Source organism: Manacus vitellinus, unplaced genomic scaffold (assembly GCF_001715985.3).
Source record: "Manacus vitellinus isolate BGI_N305 unplaced genomic scaffold, ASM171598v3 scaffold_32_pilon, whole genome shotgun sequence".
Classification (NCBI taxonomy): domain Eukaryota; kingdom Metazoa; phylum Chordata; class Aves; order Passeriformes; family Pipridae; genus Manacus; species Manacus vitellinus.
In genome coordinates, this window is record NW_021940460.1 from 8888028 (window position 1) to 8908779 (window position 20752).

The 20752-nt window shown below is 42.9% G+C and overlaps 1 protein-coding gene across 1 annotated transcript in view; it reads left to right on the top strand.

Annotated features, from left to right (window-relative positions):
- MED13 (mediator complex subunit 13) overlaps positions 1-20752 on the top strand; it is a 53390-nt gene that overhangs the window by 17628 nt on the left and 15010 nt on the right. The window contains 13 exon segments of the mRNA XM_018076708.3: positions 6637-6782; positions 7798-7995; positions 8873-9067; positions 9903-10065; positions 10369-10479; positions 12363-12669; positions 12671-13047; positions 15882-16098; positions 16963-17047; positions 17479-17600; positions 18681-18771; positions 18948-19162; positions 19594-19790. Coding sequence (XP_017932197.3) covers positions 6637-6782; positions 7798-7995; positions 8873-9067; positions 9903-10065; positions 10369-10479; positions 12363-12669; positions 12671-13047; positions 15882-16098; positions 16963-17047; positions 17479-17600; positions 18681-18771; positions 18948-19162; positions 19594-19790 — 2424 coding nt within the window.

The window sequence follows — 20752 nt, forward strand, 5'->3', positions numbered from 1 at the left end:
AGGACAGTGCAGGATAAACAGCAGGAGCTGAGAGCATTGATCACATGATTGTCTCTTTGGAATATTGGGTTGCTACAGAGACTACAAGCAGACAAATTTAGCACTTTACATCACAAAGCAGTTTTCTCTTATTTAGCTTAAATTACACTGGTAGTTGGTTCATCAGGAAAAAATGATACGGCTCTTGGTTTTTAGCTTTCAACAATAAATCTGCTCTTTTTGTTCACTGAACAATGAAATAACACAAAACCCATCCAGATACTTGAGATTTTGTTAAATGGCAATTTGGTAATGCATTTCCATTTTAAACTTTGAAAAAAAAAAATCTGGCTTAACAAGATGTTTGTAAATGTTTCAGGATGGGAAAGAGCAATACATGGAAAGCTGTTACACTGGCTTTGAAACACAGAGATGTCTAAGGATTCCCCATTCCCCAAATCTGCTCTGGATCCTAATCCTTTATAGCACAGGGATATTTCTCTGGGAAAGCTCAACTTCAGATCATTGAGATTTGCAGCCTCAAATTAAAGGATGCTACAGTATAAGGTGACAGGTTTATTAGTCTCATTTAAGTTCTGAAATACAGGAACAGGAGCAAACTTTTTGTAGGACTGTTTATAATTGTGTCTGGAGAAATACAGACCTTTTGTGTTATACACACACACACATACATATATATATATTTTTGTATGTGTATATATATAAACTTGCTGCATTCTGAACAAATCAGTTTGTTGCTTCTTAGTGTCTTAGAGTTTTAGTGTGTACACAAATAAGATTTTTTGTTTCAGCTTTGTTTTTATTGGGGTGAAGCTCATTAATAATGAAGTTTAATTTAAAAATATGGAACTCCTGGTTGACTGTGGCTTATTCTGCAGTACTGGTCACTTGCTACATTTATATTTGTTTTAGTGCACACAGTGTGCTTATGGAATAAATACATATTTTTAACTCTCTGGTCCAAACAGAATCCAAACATCCCCAGCTGGGCTGGAGAGCCTTTTGACAGGAATCATTAATGATGTGCTTTGAACTGGAAGTTTTTTCTCCTTTGCTGTTTCTTTGTGTTCCCATCCCAACCAGCTTTGTGCTGTATTTCCCTCCCTGGCCATGGGGAGTTCCTGGGAATGTTGGAAGGGTGTTTGCTGCTCCCTCTCTTTGTCACAGTCATATATATGAGATATATACATTTATCATATGTAGAGAATGAGGACCTGATGTCTTTTATCCTCTATTTTCCTCAGTGCTTAAAAGGCAGAATAACCCACTCAAAATAACTAAAACAAAACAAAAAAAACCCCTTCTGAAGTATTTCATAGTTAAACAATTTATGTGCTTGCCTTGTGTGTGTTTTTTTTTTTTCCTCTTTCATTTCTTAAATCAAGAAAACTCGAATATTTTCCCTGGCAATTATTGTTGGAGGTGTGCTAATATAACATTCTAATTTTGGTGTTTTACTTATATTTTGCTGATTACAGCAAATGAATTTTTAATTTCCTGCTCCTTTGTAGTCAGAATTAAGTTTGTGGGGTTGGGTAATTCAGGATTGTGGTGGGTGGGAATTGGAGATGCCCTGTTTAAACCAGGATGGGGTTTTGGAGCAGCAAAGGTTTGAAGGGGGTGGTGGAGAAGCTGCTCCTCTTTGGTGCTCTGGGGTGTTCCAGCTGCACCTGGAAGGGCTGGATTGTCCCAAAAAAGTGTTCTGAGCAAGCCCCTCACCTGTGCTGATTCCTTCCAGTGCTGGATCTCCACCTGCTTAAAGGGAAAAGTTAATAAACAATCAAATAACTGAACAGGAAGGGTCTTAGGGCTCTGTGGGGTTTGAGTCACCTTAAACCTTTTCCGTATTTACATTTTTATTTCAAAGAGAACATATTTACTTGTAAGACCAAGAATTTACTATAGGAGGTTTTGCTGTAGAAGAATTTAGTGTTTTAAAAATGAGCTTCTTTGATCCCTGGAATTCATTTAAGGACCAGTGTGGTGAAGGACAACCCTTTGGAGATGTTCTCCTTGGGCACTGGGATGCAGCTCTTGGGAGCCCTCAGGTCTGTGCTGAAATTATTGTCAGCCAGTCCTCATATATTGATTTTTTTTGGTGCAGATGCCCCAAGGATTCTGGGTGCTGGCCAACACCTACCAATTTCAGGCAATCATTTTATAACAGACTGAAATAATGATGCATAAGAATTAATTAATTAGAGCCTTCCAAGTGTAGCTGATGTGTTTGTGCTCCCAAACAAAGTCTGTTCTGCCCCATTCCAAGGGAGATGGTGGGATCAGAACTGGGACAGAAGTTCTTCCTTGCACTGTCCCTTTTCCTCCCTCAGGGAATGGCACAAGTGTGTCCTTTACAAGGATTTGGTCAATATTTTGGTAAGGCCAGCAGTGCTTTGGCTCAGGAGCAGCTTCCAAAGACAATCCAGGAAAACAGGAGATAGGAATTACATAAAACAAACAAACATCTTCTCTCCCAGTCGAAACATCTGGGTGCTTTATTTATTTTTTTATTTTAAATTTACTATTAAATGTGCTGCAGGGTCTTTTCTTTGGAACTAAAAGTGGGGTCAGTCTGTGACTTTTGAGCCAGGGGGGGTGTGGAGTGTGCCCTGAGTGGGGATTAGGGAGCTCCTGGTGCAGCCCATGTTTGGGAAGCACTTGGAAGATCTAAAGCCCAACATGGGGACTAATGTGGAGACTAAACCCAGGCCTAATGACCTTTTTATCAAGAACATTTCAGGTTTGCTAATGGAGATGTGCAAACCTCCTGTGCACAGAATTGGAGTGTGGTTTCCCCTCCCACCCTTCAGGTTTTCTTGCAAAGGTAGAAGTAGAAATTGTATTGACATTTTCCACAGCAGCTTCTGGTTTTTTTTTTTCCCCTCCATAAAATAATAATCCTTTGTCTCTGAACCTAAAACATCTTTGTTTTGTCTGATTAGAGGGAAGAGGGAGCAGAGGGAATCAAATGGATTTATACAAATGTATTTTAATGGAGTGTAGATGAGGACTGAATGTTGCTTCAAATAACATTATTCCCAAGGAGTGTCTCTTTGCTGTTTTATTTTTTATTTGCTTTTAAAGTTGTTTTCAGTATTGGAACTCATTCTGGTGTGTTCAGATGAAAATTCAGTTTGTTCTGATGATACTTGATAACATCTGTATTCCGAGATCAGGTGGAAATGGGATTATTGATGTTTCAGTTCTGTGATTAGGACTTCAATGAAATATTAATGGAGCAACTTCCTATTCAGGGTCAGACAAGAAAAAGAGATTTTTTTTTTTTTTTTTGAGAATTAGGATTTTGTTTTCAGTATTTTCTGTTGAAATACATGCAACAATACATGATGGTAATTGTAAAAGTACAAAAAAGGGGAAGGTTGTCAATGCTAACTTTAAAACAAGCAATTATTTTAATTTATTGCCGTTTCTGCACCTTAAGGATGTCACTGACTCTCTGTTCATGCACACTTACATTTCAAAGTGTTGAGGTGGAGGTATTTTTCTTTTACATTTCAGTCCTCAGCTGCTCTGCACAAATTCTCAGTGATCTGAGGCACCTAAAATAGCCTGCAAATAGAAATGGAGTGAACAGGAAACCACCAGCCTGTTCTGTTACTGTGTCCTGGGCTGAATTGCACAGATAATTTGCCTATTTACCCCAAAGTGACAAGGAGGTAGATTTTTTTTTTTTTTTTTTGCTTGATTAGAATTTTTTGGCTGTGAGGTGAATTATTGAGAAGATTAGAGAAAGACTTGGAGAAATGGTGGAGATATTGATATATATATATATATATAAAATTATCATTATTTTTTAAATAGGTTATGATAAGGTTTGGAATATCCCTCCTAAGCTGAGGTTGAAACAGCATTTTGCACTAAGAGAATGTGCAAGTGTATTAATTTAAAAAAAATTAAAACCATTTATGGTGACAGTTTCTTGCTAAGCCCATAAACCAGTGGCTGTGGGGACATCCAGTACCTTCCAGAGCTCTGGTCCTTTCTATCCCCCCTTTTCTCCAGCTCCTGCAGAGACCTTCGTTGTGTATTGATAATCTTTTTTATTTAAATAGGATTCTTCATTTCTTGTGATTATTTCCCATGCACTGAGATTTCCTGGAGTTCTGGGAGGATGTTCAGTGGGAAGCACCAGTTTCTGAGCACTTTCTGTTGGAAACTTCTCCCCTGCTGAGTTGGGGAAGAAAAAGGTTTTAATTTGGGGTGGGGGGTTTTTTTGGTTGTATTTTTGGGGTTGGCTTTTGCATGGTGATCTTGAGTTTTCCTTGCTGCTCCTCAGGACTGGTTTTGCAGTGGGATGAATTGAAATGCTCCTGTTATCATGCTGATGGCTCTCTTTGTCTTGGTTTATCTGAATTCCATCAGATTATGCTGACCTTTATCTGGGTAACAATGGGGTGTTTACAGGAGATGTAGCTTTATTGCATTTAAAGTGTATTTAAAGAATATGTGCTTTTGTTTTTAAATTTTGTCTCACTTATCCTGAGCTTCTGAATTGTTGTCTGTCACTCAGAACGAGACACTACCAACTCTTTCCCCCTAAACCATCCATTATGGTTTTTAAAATAAAATTCAATTGGAAAATCAGTCTTCCACCATTTGCATAAGGATTAAAGTTTAATCAGATTTCCATACAGGAGTTTAGTGGTATGTCCTGGCCACGTGAACCTAAAATCATCAACAAGATGCTCAGCTCCATCCCCACCTCCTTTTGGAAACTACCTTTCCTGGGAATCCTGAGCACTGCAGGGAGTTCTGGGTGGCTGAATGGGGCTAATTCACTCAGCTGCCTCCTGCCCTTTTTGTTCCTAAAACCCAAACCAGCTTCTCCCTGGGAGCAGCTCCCTGGGGAGGTCACTGCATGTCCTGCTCTGAGAGGCTGCAATCAAACCAGGCTGTCCTTCCTGTCCCTGCAGGACCAGTTTGGGGGTTCTCTCAGCCCTGAGCTGGTTCTGATCCTCAGTTTTCTGATCCTCAGTTTTCCATCTGCTGGTTCTGGGGGTTTCTCACTGTGCCCACTCTCCTCACTGTGGTGACTGTGCAGCTCTTTGGGGTGAGACTCAGGGCCCTGATCCATGTCCCTTTTGGGGTGAGACTCAGGGCCCTGATCCATGTCCTTTTTCATGGATTTCTCTGACTGTGCCAACACCAGAAGCGTTTTTTCCCCTTATTCTTTATCATCCTCTGGGAAAGGTCTTGGGAATGACCCTACAAATGTACCCAGGAGTGCAGCTGTGGGGGTTGTGTTTTATAGGGCTGGTCAGTGCCTGGTCCTTCCTGCCCTGGAGCTGTTTGTCTGTCCCAGGAATGCTTTGTATTCTGCTGGAGACCAAGGAACTCAAGTGTTCCACGAGGCCAGAGGGCCTGCACACCCTCCTGAGCATGGGGTGATGGGGTTGTATTTCTGGGGAGACAGTGGGGTTGCATTCTTTGTTAGGATACAGCAGCTCCTGGAGTGTCTTTTCCCTTGGACCACACAACCCCCCCATGTATCTGCTGTTTTGACTGGCTTAATTTAGTGCTTCCCTTGACTTGATCCCTTTTTTTCCCAGAGCCTGAGCAGTGTTTGCTGCTCCCCTCCTTCCACAGGAGGATTTATTTTCTGTCCAGTAGTTTAAGAAGTGCTTTTCAGGTTCTCCTTGACTTTGGTCCTTCTCTGGTCACAATGTTGGACCTGATTTAATATCCAACATGAGCAGCATCTTCTGCTTTTCAACATCTGCTCTTCTGCTGGGGGAGTGTGTCAGCCTGGCACACACTTGGGATAACTTGTAGCCAAGATAATTGAGGAATGTTACCTGGACAGCTTCTTTAAAAAGGGGGGAAAAGGATTTTTCAGCTGGAACTTGGTATGAAGATGTCCTGCTTCTGTGGCATCTGCTTGGTTTTGCCTTCCTTTCTTCCTGCCCTCTAATTAAAATTGGTCAAATATATGTCACATAAACCACTGAATTGATGGGTAAAATGTTGTGCCAGTTGTCCTTGAGTCAGCTGTGTTTTGGTAACACAACAAGAGCGGGGCTGCAAAAATTGGGAATTCCTTGGGAAGGAGAAGGTTTCATGTAGGTGCTCACCAGTACAGCACAGGGAAAACAGCATTTAATGCAGAGCTGAGTGAAGAAGAAATGTTTACTGTTGGGGTGGGTTTTGCTGTACAAGCTTTTTTTCTCTAAAACTCTGGACCATGAGAGGCACTGTCAGCAGAGCATCTGGTATTAAACATTGACACTTGCTTTAATGACTTTAATTAACAATGTCTGGAGCTTTGTTGTTTTCTTTTTTTTTAATTATTTTATTGATTGTATCTTCCCTTTCATGTGCAGGTATGGGATTTCATTTTTAGTGACTTGGTTGGCTACAGGAACCTGAGGATAAGATTCAATTTAAATAACAAAACAAACCCACTTCTCAAAGCTGTTGCCATTCTTTTTGGCTTTCAAATAAGTCTGATATTAAATCCTGCTTAGTCCATCTGTGACAGGAGGACCTGGATACAACCTCATTACGGATAATCAGTGATCAGAAATAGTTGTGGAGATTTTAAATAAATGTAAAGAAAAAGATCTCAACTTATTTGAAGGTTTATATTTAATACTTATACCTTCTTTTGTCTCCCAGTGAGCACTTGTCCTGCTCCTTCACCTTCTTCCTGCACGGGGACAGCAATGTGTGCACGAGTGTGGAGATCAGCCAGCACCAGCCCGTGTACCTGCTCAGTGAGGAGCACCTCACGCTGGCCCAGCAGTCCAACAGCCCCTTCCAAGGTGGGTTTTGCAGCCAGGGCTCAGTGTTCCACATTAAATGCTCCTTGGAGGGGCTCACAGTGAGGATCTGTGGCAGAGACTGGCAGTGGGAGCAAAGCTTTACCTGGGGGTGATGTGTCCTGGCTCTTCCTGCACGTGGGTCATTTGCATGTTCATCTCTTGGCATATAATCAAAGACTTTGTCTTCACCACACAATAAACTCAATTTCCAAGGGCTGTCCTGTTGGTGACTTAAATATTGTGCTTTTTCAGCATGCTTTGTAACCCTCACATCCCTCCATCAACCCCTCTTGTGGAAATGCCTTTCTAACTCAACACACTTCACCTGTTCACTCCCCTTCCCTTTTTCCCACCTGGCTCTTCCTTGCCTGTAAATCCCTGTGCTTCCACCAGCAGATGCAGGTTATGCTCTGCAGGACAGAGGAGTTCTGAGCCTGAGTCTGGCCAGAGGGATGTTTGATCCTTGCCTGTGTCAGCCCCTGGTGCTGCTGTGGAAATCAGTCCCCTGCAGGAGCACACACCACCCTCAGCTATTAATGTTCAGTGGCCAAACTTGCTTTTTTTTTTTTTAGATGCAACCTAACTCTGTTTCCCTAATATGGACAAGACTAAATATGACCCAGATGATTCCCTGAGCACACTCTGTTGTTGTAACAAGCTGAATGAAAGGATGAGGAAACACCTTAACTGTGCCAGAATTTGGAAGTGTTTCTTTATCCCACCAGTGTCTGAGACTCCTCACAAGCCAAGAGGAAAACCTGCCTGTTGCTTGTTTGAATAGACTGATTTGTAATTCTTATTGTGTTACCTCAATTCTCACAGTGCATATAAATTTAACCATGTGTATCTATTGCTAAAAGTAAAACATGATTAGGCTGCATTTTGACAGTTGTTTGTGTGGTGTGGCTGAAATAACAGTGCTGCTGTTTCAGAGGGGCAGAGTGAATTTGGGGCAGATAAAATCTCTGGTGTGTTTGGATTTATAATCTCCAGTGTGTTTTGATTTACCTTCTAGTAATCCTGAGCCCCTTTGGGTTGAATGGCACACTCACAGGGCAGTCCTTCAAGCTTTCTGATTCATCCACAAAAAAGCTTATTGGGGAATGGAAACAATTCTATCCTGTCACATCCAACTTGAAGGAGGGATCTGAGGAAAAGCAGGAAGAAATGGACTGGGAGGATGATTCTTTAGCTGCTGTTGAAGTCCTTGTTGGTGAGTACTCAGATTACCTTTTAGTTACTGAAATAAACTGGCTGATTAGGTCTGCAAAGTTCTGAGTGCAAAAGTGGCCCCATTTTATTCTTTTTGCAACCCTTTGCAGTGGCTGTTGGGGTTTGTTTTTCTGTTTGATGCCCAGGACTCTCTAAGATGAGTTATTATTATTTGAAGTGGATTTTGCAGACCCGTTAGCAGCAGGTCTTTTTCTTATGTGCCCTGAGAGACAAGATGTTTTTTTAAATGAATAATTAAGAGAATAAAAAACGCCTGGACTCTCCCTGTTGACATCTGAGCTGCATCAAAGGCAAGTTGTCCTGTTCCAAAGCCGGTGCAAATTCAAACAGAACAGATGTGCCTCTCAGGAATGGCTTCAAACCCACAGTCCTGGAGAACTTGATGTACTCAGGCACTGCCTTTATGTGCTGCTGTTCCTAAAATCCCAGCCCTGCACGCAGCAGTTTTGTTCTCTGCCAAGGGCTGTTGACCTTTGATTTGCCAACTGATGCAATCCTTTCTCTGAAGGTGCTGCAGTGGTGGCTGGAGACCCTTGTGCTGATGGGAATGTTGTCAGTGTTAAATGATACTAAAAATTGTGTTTTCAGCCTTTATAAAACAAAATGGTAGCAGCATGTCCCTGCCAGGGCTGTCTCTGCCTGTGTGCACAAAGCCCTTTTTATTCATTCACCCAAATCTTCTGCATAAAACAAATCATAAAGTAATGATGAGGGTGCTAACAGAAGTTTTGTCCAAGCAGAAATGCTTCAGTAGGTAGAGAAGGGTACCTAAACTTAGGAGTGGCTGCTAAAATGATGCATTTGATGATTTGAAGTGTGAGCTTTTGGTGAATAACCGTCCCGTGTCCCGTTTGCAGCTGGGGTGAGGATGGTGTACCCGGCGTGCTTCGTGCTGGTCCCTCAGACAGACATCCCTGCCCCCAGCACTGTGGGGGCACCCCACTGCTCAACCACTTGCTTGGGTGTCCACCAAGTGCCTGCTGCCACCAGAGACCCTGCCATGTCCTCGGTGACTCTGACCCCGCCGACGTCCCCGGAGGAGGTTCAGACAGGTACAGTGACCTCCTGCCTGAGGGCTTCTCCTTCCAGCCCAGCACTGTCTGGGCAGGATCCAGCTGTTCTCACTGCAACTTCTTCTAAAAACCCTCATTTCTTTAGTCCAAAGTTGGTTGTAGTAAACCCAGTTTGTATTGTCCAGCTGTGGGCAAAGTGAACTCAAACTCCTGTAAGGTGCTGACACCAGGACTGCTGCTGTGCCTGGTGTGGTTACCCAGTCCTGTAGATTTCTGGGGGGAAGTTTGGGGATTTTTCCCCTCCCTGTTTGTTTATGTTCATGTCTGTTTTCTACCATAGCTTTAGAAACCTTGTGCACTCAGTCTTTGGGGAGCAAGGTGATATTTTCAGCTTTTTTCACAGCCCAAGGAAGATTCCTTGTAGCTGAGTTTCCAGGAAGGCTGTGTGCCCTCTGTCCTGGGTGTGAGTGGTGCTTATGGGAAACTGCTTTAACTCAGGGATAGTTTCAGGTGACTTATATAAATATATTTTATTGTACAGAAGAGGTTTTATTTCTTTTTTCCCCCGAGCTCTTCTGTTACCTAAGTTTGACCCTTTTTTAAATAATAGTGTTGGCTTTGCTCAAGTTATTTCCTTTTTCAGGTCAATAGTTCATTCAAAAATAAAGAACAGCCAGCACACTTATAAACATACATGGTGCCTTTTTTCTTAGTTATAATAATCTGCTACTACTCCTAAATTTTCTATGTGGTTTTATTTCCTAACATTGAGACAAGAAGATACTTTTCTCCCTGTGTTGATTGAACTGGAGCAACAGTGGCTGTGAGTGCTTTGCCCCATTGCCTAAAGCTGTTCCTCTGGTGCTGTTTTCAGTTGATCCTCAATCTGCCCAGAAATGGGTGAAGTTCTCCTCGGTTTCAGACGGATTTATCTCTGACAGTACCAGCCACCATGGTGGGAAAATCCCCAGGAAGTTGGCCAACCAAGTGGTGGACAGAGTTTGGCAGGAGTGCAACATGAACAGAGCACAGAACAAGTATGTACTCACCCCCTGAAACTAAAAATACCCCGAGTGTCCTGTGTGTTCCTTGCAGAAAGTAGCTCTGTTAAAGATGCTCCAGAAGGTGCTTTACTCTTATAATAAACCATTTTAAAGGAGTTAATTTTTCCCTGACTGTTTAGGAATGATTTATTTAGTTCTCAGTTCAAGATGTCAGTAAAAGGCCATTTATCATTTCTTTGCTGAGTCCTGTGTCACAAAAGTGCTCTTGAGCTTTGCCAGAAGATAAGAAAAGAACATATGTTGATCCCAAATAACTCTCCTGGTATTGAATCCTAGGAGGAAGTATTCTGCTACATCAAATGGCTTGTGTGAGGAGGAGACAGCTGACAAGGTGGCATCCTGGGATTTTGTTGAAGCCACGCAGAGGACAAATTGCAATTGTTCAAGGTACAGGACTTGGCAGAGCTGCAGCCCAGAGATGTTCCAGGAGATTGAAGTGCTCAGGAGAGGGCTCCTGATCACTCCTCCAGGAGTAATTAAGCAGTAGCTGCTTGTAGGAAAGCTGTAACAAAATTTGTATCTCCTCTCCTAAATGTCATTGTAGGTCTTGAAGCTCTGCCCAGTGAGTTAATGCAGGGCTTTGATTGGAGTGAAGCTGCCAGTGCAGGGACAATTCCTGAGTCCTGGGCTGGAGTTCCTTATGGACATGGGCAGTAACTACCTCATGGGCAACTTTCTCAGGCTGCAATGGAAAGGGAATGCCTGTTTATTTAGGATTTAAGCACCTTTTCTAGAGGGCTGTGGCGTTGATTAGCCTTGATGGGAGAAAGCTGGTAATCAAGAGCAGGCTGGTTGGGTCTGGTTGAATATGACTCAGAACCCCAGACCTGCCTGGCTGTTCTTTGGGGGGCTGGATGGGGAACTGCTTGTCTGGGAGCAGATGTCACTAAAGGGGGCAAAAAAGGGGATCAAACCCCAGGGGGAAACCCTGAATTTAACTTTCAGATTTTGTTATGGCCTTCTTTTGGAGCCTGCTAATGCAATGCCACAGACTGTTAATGGGGATGCTTAAATAAATGTGAACATTCATTTGGGTGAATTCTCCATTTCTGTACTTAGGGCACATACTGATCTTTAGGTGACTGAAGTGCTGCAAAAGGTTTAAATGCTTTCTCTGATTTAAATGTTACACTGATTACCTTGCAATGGATATTGGTATCCTAAAAGAAAAAAAAAATCATGTCTGGAGGATGTGGCATTTTGCAAGAAATGCATTTTTTTCCTCTTCTGTTGAATGGTTGGTTTAAGTTCTGTGGAAATACTTGTGTCCTGAGAAGAGCTGGGATGTGGGGGAGGATTAAATACTCTGATAAAGGAGAATTTAGCTACAATAGCACTAGTTAAGAGAAAAAAAAATCAATTAACTAGTTGAAGTGTGTAAGAAATATGCAATTGCCTAAAAGAAACTGCAGAGACTTAAACCCCCTTATTGTTCCCTGTGTTTTGAATCCTAAGTGGTGAAAAACATGTGGATGTGTACGAGAGTTTAAAGTAAAAATAGATTTTGATACCTCTTACCTTTTTATCCCTGCCTAATCCTGTTTTTTCAATACAAGTGCTGCTTAACTTTGCTAATGGAAGAGTGGCAAAGAATATCCTGGATGTGCAGTTCAAGAGCCCAGTCACAGACATTTCATTCTGGCTTCCTTTATTTCATGTGCCTCGTTCTGTCAGATGGTCCAGAAGGTTGGCACCTTGAACTTGCAGATGGAATGTTGTACAGTGTAGAAACTCAACTGTATTAATGCAGTTGAGACACTGAGTTTTTCTTTTTCCCACACTCGACAAACGGCTACAAAAGCTTCAAAATAGCTTTTGCAGGACTGAGCTTCGTGGTTCTTGATGTTAATTCCCTACTCCTTAACCCACTGAGGCTTGGGCAGCACTACTGGTGCTGGAATTCAAGAAGCCATTCACTAATTCCTGTGTTGTTCCACTGATTCATCAGCGCTGGCAGGAGTTAAAAGCGACGACGTGCTCATGTGACTATCTATTTCTGTTAAAGCAGTTAGAAAATGCTGTCTTCATTTTGAGGATTCTTGTGTGTGTTTGGCTCACAGGACAGATGTTATAGTTTTTTTAAATGGTGTTCTGAACCCTTGCAATGCTGCTCAAGTCACTCGGGTGATGGTCGGGAAGAGGCAGCTTCACTTCAGTCCCAGGCTTGTTCTGTGGCTCAGGAGCAGCTTCTTGCCTGGTGAAAATGAGCACAGGAGACATATTTGAAAGATTAACATGAAGTCTTTTCCCCCCCCGTGTTAATTCTGCAGGCACAAGAATCTCAAAGTGAGGAGTTCGGGTCAGCAGGGCCAGGCCCCACCCGCGGGCCCACAGGCGCCGGCGGCCCCCAAGCACAAGGCCAACGAGAAGCAGGACAAAGGGGACAAGCCCCAGAAACGCCCCCTGACTCCCTTCCACCACCGCGTGTCCCTGGGCGATGACGTCGCCATGGAGGCAGACTCGGCCAGCCAGAGGCTGGTGATGGCTGCCCCGGACAGCCAAGTGAGGTTCTCCACCATCAGGAGCACCGATGTAGCAAAGACCCCTCAGCTGCACAACCCCGACCTGGCCAGCTCCCCCACAGCCCCCCCCGCTCAGCCCCCACCCCTGCGACGGCGTCGACGAGGGGGTGCCCAAAGCCCCCTCCACCCCCCAGAGCCAACACTTCTACCAGATGCCAACCCCGGACCCCCTGGTGCCCAGCAAGGCCATGGAGGACAGGCTGGATGGCTTGTCCCAGCCTTTCCCGGCTCCCTTCCCCGAGGTCATCGAGCCCACCATGTACGTCGGTACCGCCGTCAACCTGGAGGAGGACGAAGCTGATGCCACTTGGAAGTATTATAAAGTTCCAAAGAAAAAGGATGTGGAGTTCTTGCCGCCCCAGCTTCCAAATGATAAGTTGAGAGATGATCCAGTAATACCTGCTGGACAGGAAAATGTAACATCAGTTACAGAGTAAGTAGTGCTTGATCCTGGAGGACCAACCCGGGAAGGGAGGCAAGGGAAAGGCCAAAGGCAGGAGTTTCTCAGTGTTTAATGTGGGAGCATAACTCTGAATACAGGATAATCCTTGTGAGATGTGAGCACCAGATCTGTAGCAAGATCCCAGCTTTTTCTCATTTCAACTCTGATTTAGCAGATCCCAGTGACATTTATTTTTATACTGTAAAATTAATCCATAACCAAATTATGACTATTTGGGACTCAAAAAGATGCAGCTTTCTCATTTTAGGATTTGCTTTCTTCATTATTTGGAGAAAACTTGGATGGTCTCAGCTGCAGATATCCCGGGGAAGTTTCTTCTCCCTCAGTTCTGCTCTTGATTTCACTCAGTGTTTAAATGATGTTTAAATGGTCTTTGAAGGAACACTGAGGAAGTTCCTCTGGTTTCCTGGCAGAATTTAATATAGGCAGCAATTCTTTTCTAATATCAGAAATTTCTGCTGGAAATAAGCGGCACAAACTGATGTTCTTGCACATGGTACATTCTCTGTGTTGTGCAAAAGGCTTCAGGATTTGAGATTATTCAAAGAAAACAAGTGTCTGTGTGTCTGGTGTGAACTGCTCTTGGGCCTCAGATGGTGCAGGAAACCCTTGTTCATTAGGACATGAGAACATTTCTTTATTTAGTTTGTCCTAACATGAGCTAATGTTGTCATGAAATAAGGTATGCGTAGTCCATAACTATTTAAAAATAGGTTTTTGTTGAATAAATGGAATTTATTCCTGAAAATTAGTGTTATGGAGCACCAGCTTGTAAAAGGTTCTGCTCTGCTGCTGTTTGAATCAGGATAAAGGAACTGGTCACCCTTTTTTGATGCTAAGATTTAATAAATTATGGAGTTTGGGGGCAATGGAGGAAAAGAGTAACACTGATGGTTTTAGTGTTGTGACTTATATTTGAGCTGTTTTATTGCAGAATGAATGAACTTGGGTTTTCTTTAACTGGAAAAACAAGAAAAGCTCCCCAAAACCCCAAACCACCACCACCAAAACCTCCAGACCATGAGACCCAAAAGCCTGGGGCAGAACCTTTGGGGCTGTGTCTCCTTTGCTGTTGTCCTGACTAGGAGATTCCCTGTCTCCCATCTTCCCCTTCCTGGAAAAGGGGGACAGTGGGAAGCACCAGGTGCTGACAGGGCTGTTAAGAGGAGTCTGAGCTTGCCAGGGCTGGGACTTGGATGCAGAAGTGACAAATTTGGGCTTAGGAACTGAGAAATTCCGTGATTGAGGAAGTCAAAGTGCACCCAGAGCTGCCTCTGTCGACTCCCTTGCTGCTGATGGTTTTTGCTCCACATTTTTTATCCCTGTTCAGGTGAAAGGAGACTCTTCCTGTGATCAGCATCAATTATTGAGGGTTTTTATTTTAGGATTTAGTGTGTTTAGTTCGTGGTAGAAGAGTGGAAGCAGCTCCTCAGCAGGCAGAAACTTGGAGCTGATTTTCTGTCCCGCTGGTGGCAGCAGGAGGAGTGGCTGTGGAGGGGAGCTGGGAGAGGCAGTAAAGGTGTTGTATTTATTGCAGCTCTGTGCTCACACTTGGTAACCATCTCTTGTGTTCCCTCTTTCAAGTTTAGGTTGGCTGGTGCCTGTCTCAGCTCTTTCAAGATGTGCTTTATAGGATTTTTAGTGCCTTTTTTTTTTTTTTTGCCTGGAATTCACATCAGCCAACCAGATATTTCCTTTTTTTTTTTTGCTGTTCAGGACATGGTCTTTCCTTGTGTGGCTCCCAGTTTGATTTAAGAACTTATCAGAGTTTTTTCCCCCCAGAATAACTGGCTGTCCCCTTCCTCTGTGGTGATAAAAAATCCTGGAAAGCACTACTTGCCTTCATGATGTACTTTTCCAGGTGTTTAATTCCTTATTGCTGGAAAGTAGTTTCCATCTTGATTTTGCCCCCTTTTTTTATTCTTTTCTGATGGCAATTTTTGCAGGATTTAGGAGAAAAGAAAGGTTTTATTGAGCATGGATGAGCAGCATGGATGGATTTGCCACTGCTGCTGGCTCTGAAGAATTTTTTTTTTCTGGAAAACCAATTTCTAGGAAGGGTCTGTGACAAAGTAAAACTGTTCCCATGTTCTTTCTCACACCCTATAGTTGACAGGGATGTGCAGGAAATAATCATGCTCCTAATCACAACAGCTTTCTACTTGCCAATATCTCTTCCTGGTGCAATGTTATATTTGTAAAACTAATACCCCTGAGAGAAAAAATGAATTTCTGTGTATTTACCAACTCAAGTTTTGGCTCAGAATGTTAAGAAAAGAAAAATGCTGATGAAGGCAAATGTGGTTTTTTAATTCTCATTGGTAAATTAGGTAGTGGAGTGCTGGAAGCTTCGTTTGTATCGATCTGAGTGATATAAATGTCACTAAACACAGGGACACTTGTGTGCTTTAGTTGTGGTTGTTGCTGCTCAGGCTCTTTTTGGGAATGGCACTGAGTAATTCTGTAACCTGCTGAGTTTCTCTGGGTGGATGTGGATAGTTTAATACACTTGTACTTTATAATAAATGACAGCTCTGACCCGGGATAAATTGCTGATCTTTATGTGAATTGACAGTGCAGGAGGAGAGCTGGGCAGGATGAATCACAGGGCTGTGTCTGACGTGTGCAAGGAGCTGATATTAAAGCACTAATGACTTCATCTTTAGCCCAAAAAGTTCTCTGAGGCTGAGGTGGGAAGGGAGGAAGTGGGAAGGGATGATGAAGTTGCTGTGTGATAGCAGAAATAATTCCATGTAATAAATGAGAAATAATTCCTTTGTGATTTTTCCTTTCCTTCTGCTCAGATTAATGGTGCAATGTAGGAAACCTTTGAAGGTTTCAGATGAACTGGTGCAACAGTATCAGAGTAAAAACCAATTCCTGGCAGCTGTAGCAACAGAGGCTGACCAGGAGCCCGAGATTGATCCTTATGCCTTTGTGGATGGTGATGTGGAATTCCTGTTTCCTGACAGTAAAAAGGAGAGGCAGAACATTGAGAGGGAGGCTGGGAAGAAACATAAGGTGAGTGAAAGAGTGAGGATCCAACCAGTGATGAGATTAACCCAAATTGCCTTAGGCAGCAAGGATTTAAATCCTTCCCTGTTTTCTGAGGGGTAACTTTAAAAATATGATATCCCAGCAGAAATGATCAATGAAATCAAGCAGCATGTGTGCAACTGGCCCTGCAGTTTTGGTGACACTCTGGTGGTGCCACTGCAGCAGGGTTTGGGGGTGGCACTGGGAGAGCATTGCTGCAGCACAACAAGCATCACTCTGGCTCAGTGGCTTTCCTGTGGAAATAGGTGCTGGCAGGTGCTGGGGGAGAGGGGAAGAACAAGGCAAGTGCTTTGCTCAGGAGTGGAAAGGTTTGGGGGTAGGTGAGGTGAGCCCTGACTCGTTGCCTGGACAGTGAATTGCGATTTTTATTTGGTTTTTTGCACTTTAGCACAGCTACACCAGACTTGTACTGAGAGCAAAAGTGCACCCTACATAAAAGGGGAAAATCCAACTGCTTGAGAGCTTGGACATGAAATCATTTGCTCATTAGGCCTAGTTGTGTGGGGATGCCCTGCTGGCACCAGGGGTTTCACTCAGTAACTGGTGTAGTTAATGTGCAGCATTTGATATCAAGTGTTTTTCACAGGTGTTGTGGTGAGAATCCACAACTTGCTTTTTAAATTCACCCCAACACGAACCCTTTGCTGTCTGTACCCCAAACTTTGTTCTCCCTGAGCCAGTCCCCCTGCCAGACCCCCAGAGTGCCCCCTGAGCTCTCAGGGGAGGGACAACCTGATACTTCCATAGGTACAGAATTCCCCCAGGGAGATAAAACACCTCCCACCCCACCAATTAATTTAAGCCAACTTTCCTCTCCTTTTTTAACAGGCTGAGGATGGAACATCCAGTGTTACAGTTTTATCCCATGAAGGAGAGGATGCAATGTCTCTGTTTAGTCCTTCTGTCAAGCAAGGTAAAGAGGCTTTTTTTTCTCTCTCTTTAATTGTGCTCTATTAATGATACCTCGGATAGCCAATAAATTCCAACAGGCTGCTAAGTTTTGTGTTTTATGCTTTGTGTTTCCCTGCCCCTTCAGCCTGCTTGGAACACTTCTTTGTTGCATCTTGCAAATAAATGTGGTTTTATTTTTCTCATCAGTGAATGAGATACTGGTGTGCTGCAAACTAAAAAATCTAAAAAAAAAAATAATCTAAAATCTAAATGTTATAAAAGGAAGGGCTCTCACCTATGCGTAAGATGGATGAGTGGAACCGTGAATATACTACTCCCTTTTGTCTCCTTTTCCCTCCAGCTGTGGAAATAGTTCTTTAGTGAAGTTCTTAATGCAGATTTGTTGCCAGTGGTGTGTGATGTGTGTATGTTTGCAATGTTTGTGCCTCTCAGATGCCCAACGAATCGCTGCCCACGCCCGCACGGCATCGACCAGCCTGTTCCACGAGACAGACCTGGTGGTGTCCTACACAGACCTGGACAATCTCTTCAACTCAGATGAAGATGAACTCACAGTAAGGAACAAGCCTTGTCTTCTTGTGCTTTGGGGTTTTGATTTCCTTTTTTTCTTTCCTGGCATTTGTAGCAGAGGTTGCAAAACATGGGTGTAAACAAGCGCCGTGGCTCTCGGTGCAGACGTTCTGTTCTCCTTGACTCACACAGTCACATTTTTGATGCAAACAACCTTTTGATCTTATTTCCTTACAATCCACACAGTACATGCTGCTTGAATATACCTGTAGTTACGATTTTACAGATTCAGCAGGTCCTAGTGCTCTTTCCTGATCTGTTTAACTGGTTAATCAAGGTAATACTGAAAGAAAACAGCAAGTTCTGAAAGAGAAAAGGCATTTAAATCTGTGGACATTGTGCCAAATAAGCTGCTTCACTGCAGCAGTTATTATCTTGGAACAGTTTCTCTTGCAGTCTCTGATGGCTCTGAATCCATTATCTTTCTAGTTTCTATTTCAATACTGTTTGTAATCAGTTGTCTTTTCTGAACTGTGCTTTGCTCTGTGCTTAATCCCAAATCCCCTTACCCAGACAAAATGCCCATCAACTTTAATGGGAGCTGCAGCTGAGTAAGGGCTGAAGGATCTTAAAGCCATCAAAGGTCATCAGTATGTAAAGGAAGTGTATTTGCTCTGAAACATGAAGACTCTTATAATCTGTAAACATGATAAAATATAGCTCATTCTTTTAATTTCAAGTTTTTCTTCCCTGTATCTAGTGTTCCAGGATTTGTGTTTCTCTGTCTCTTCTGCTCCTGTTCCTGTGGTAACACCAGTGATGTTATGGCTCTGGGAGCATTCTGGGGACTGTGGGCAGCCCTATTTAGCCTTTTTTGGTGTCTTTTAATGTGCTGAGGGTTATTCTATAACTAGTCTTTCACTTTAATGGCACCAGGACTTGGTGGGAGAGTGTTCTTTGGGTGATCAGCATTAAGTGTAACCCCAACCTCTGGCACTGGGCTCCTGATTTATTTCGATTTTTCCAAATATTATACAAAGTCTCAGCTGTGAAATTTCCTGTTAACAGGAAACATAAACAGTGTTTATGTCTGAAGTGATTTAATTCCAATCCTTCTCTCTTAGCCTGGATCCAAACGGACAGTGAACGGTGCTGACGACAAATCCAACTGCAAAGAGGCAAAAACAGGAAATCTGGACCCACTGTCATGCATAAGTAAGCTTTATTTGTGGTTTTTTTTCCTAAAGAGAATGCTAGCTCTGAACATTGCACTCTATTATGTTGTGGGAATTTGGAAATGTACCCTTCATTTGCCCTTCTGGAATTCTGAGACACAGGGAACACTTGGGAATGTTTTCATGCTCTAAAGTCAACTTCTGATCTGAAATTAGGCACTGCAGATCTCCATAAGATGTATCCAACTCCACCTTCATTGGAACAGCACATTATGGGGTTTTCTCCCATGAACATGAACAATAAGGAGTATGGCAGCATGGACACTACACTTGGAGGAACAGTACTTGAAGGGAACAGCTCCACTGTGGGAGCTCAGTTCAGGATTGAAGTGGACGAGGGTTTCTGCAGCCCCAAACCTGCTGAAATAAAGGTGGGTAGTGCTGGTAGTCCTGATAATGATTTATTGTGCAGTTCATTGCTTCAATCTGAATAGGAATGCTGGGAAACTAAGTACAATTTGTAACTTGCTTTTTACTGAGGGAGTTAATACACTTTGGAGTAAGCAGTTTATGGTATTTTACCCCTTAAACGTCAAGGGCGAGTAAGACCTAAAGAGCCCTTAGTAAACTGCAGAAGTGCATTTCAGTCACTGCATTCCCTGTTGTTTGTGTTGATATATTGCATTTTGGAACCCGTGGGTGTCAATATTGTGTGCACACATCTCAGCTTTGTCCTACAGCAATGTCAGGGTTTAGTGTGAAAGAGCCACTGCTTGAACTCGGTCCTGTTCTGGGGAGAAGCATTTCAATTGCTGAACTGATCAAATTCCCACACTAATGCTTTCCCATATCTCACTTCCAGGATTATTCTTATGTCTATAAACCTGAGAACTGTCAAGCTTTAGTGGGATGTTCCATGTTTGCACCCCTGAAGACGCTTCCCAGCCAGTGTCTCCCTCCCATCAAACTGCCAGAGGAATGCATTTACCGCCAGAGCTGGGCTGTGGGAAAGCTGGATCTGCTCCCTCCAGGCCCTGCCATGCCATTCATCAAAGATGGGTATGACCTGTGAAGGGTTTTAAACTTTGGGATGTTATTTCTAAGTAATATTTATTTTGGAAATCAGTAATGAGAAGTATTTGTAGGTACACCGTGTTCGTACAACTAAAGACAAGGGTTTTTAGAAGGATCCTTATGGTTAAAGCTGCTGGAAGAGGTTCTTCCCAAATAGCTTCTTAAATGTACATGCATTTTATTCCTTTAAAGGTTTCTTGGGGAAGCTTAATGGTGCAAGGCCAGGTTTAATAAGTAATGAAGATGGTAAACAATCAAGATAAATGTAAACTTGGGACTTTGTTTTTGTGGTGGTGTTGTACAAGGGCTTGGTAGGTGGTGCTGCTGTTTCTTAAATTATTTTCTAAAGTAGCAGCACTCTCAGCTGTGCTGGGATTAGGAAAACATTCCCTCTGGTTGGAAGCTGTGCCCAGTGTGACTGTGCCTGGACTCAGCATTGCAGGGGCATTCCTGTGCCCTGCAGTGGGTAGGGAGGGTCTTGCTGGCAGCTCTTCTTGAGGGAAATGTTCATTCCTTTTTCTCTTCTGCATTAGTTGCTGGTATAAATGGATTAGGCAACAAGGATAATTGATAAAATTATAGGAGTATTAAATCCTGGATTAAATACTGATGTTTCTTCTGTTAAGGTCATTCATAAGCAATGTTTCCAGGTCTCATTAGCCTTATAGGTCTTTGGAGATACTCAGCTGCTTAGGAAAGAAAATGTTAAATGTTTCCAGGTGATACTTTCCTTGTGGATTCAGCTGAATTTACTATTGATAGAGCTGCTGTATTTTCTCAGTGTGTGTCAACACACATGTAAATAAAACATGAATAAAAAAGGTGTCCTTTAGACTCCATACAGCCACAGAATTTATAATTTATTCTGGCCACACTTGTTTCCTGGGAGCTTTGTGCAAAGGAAAAGATGAGAGGAGGCAGGGAAGGATTCTTTAACAGTGCTGTCA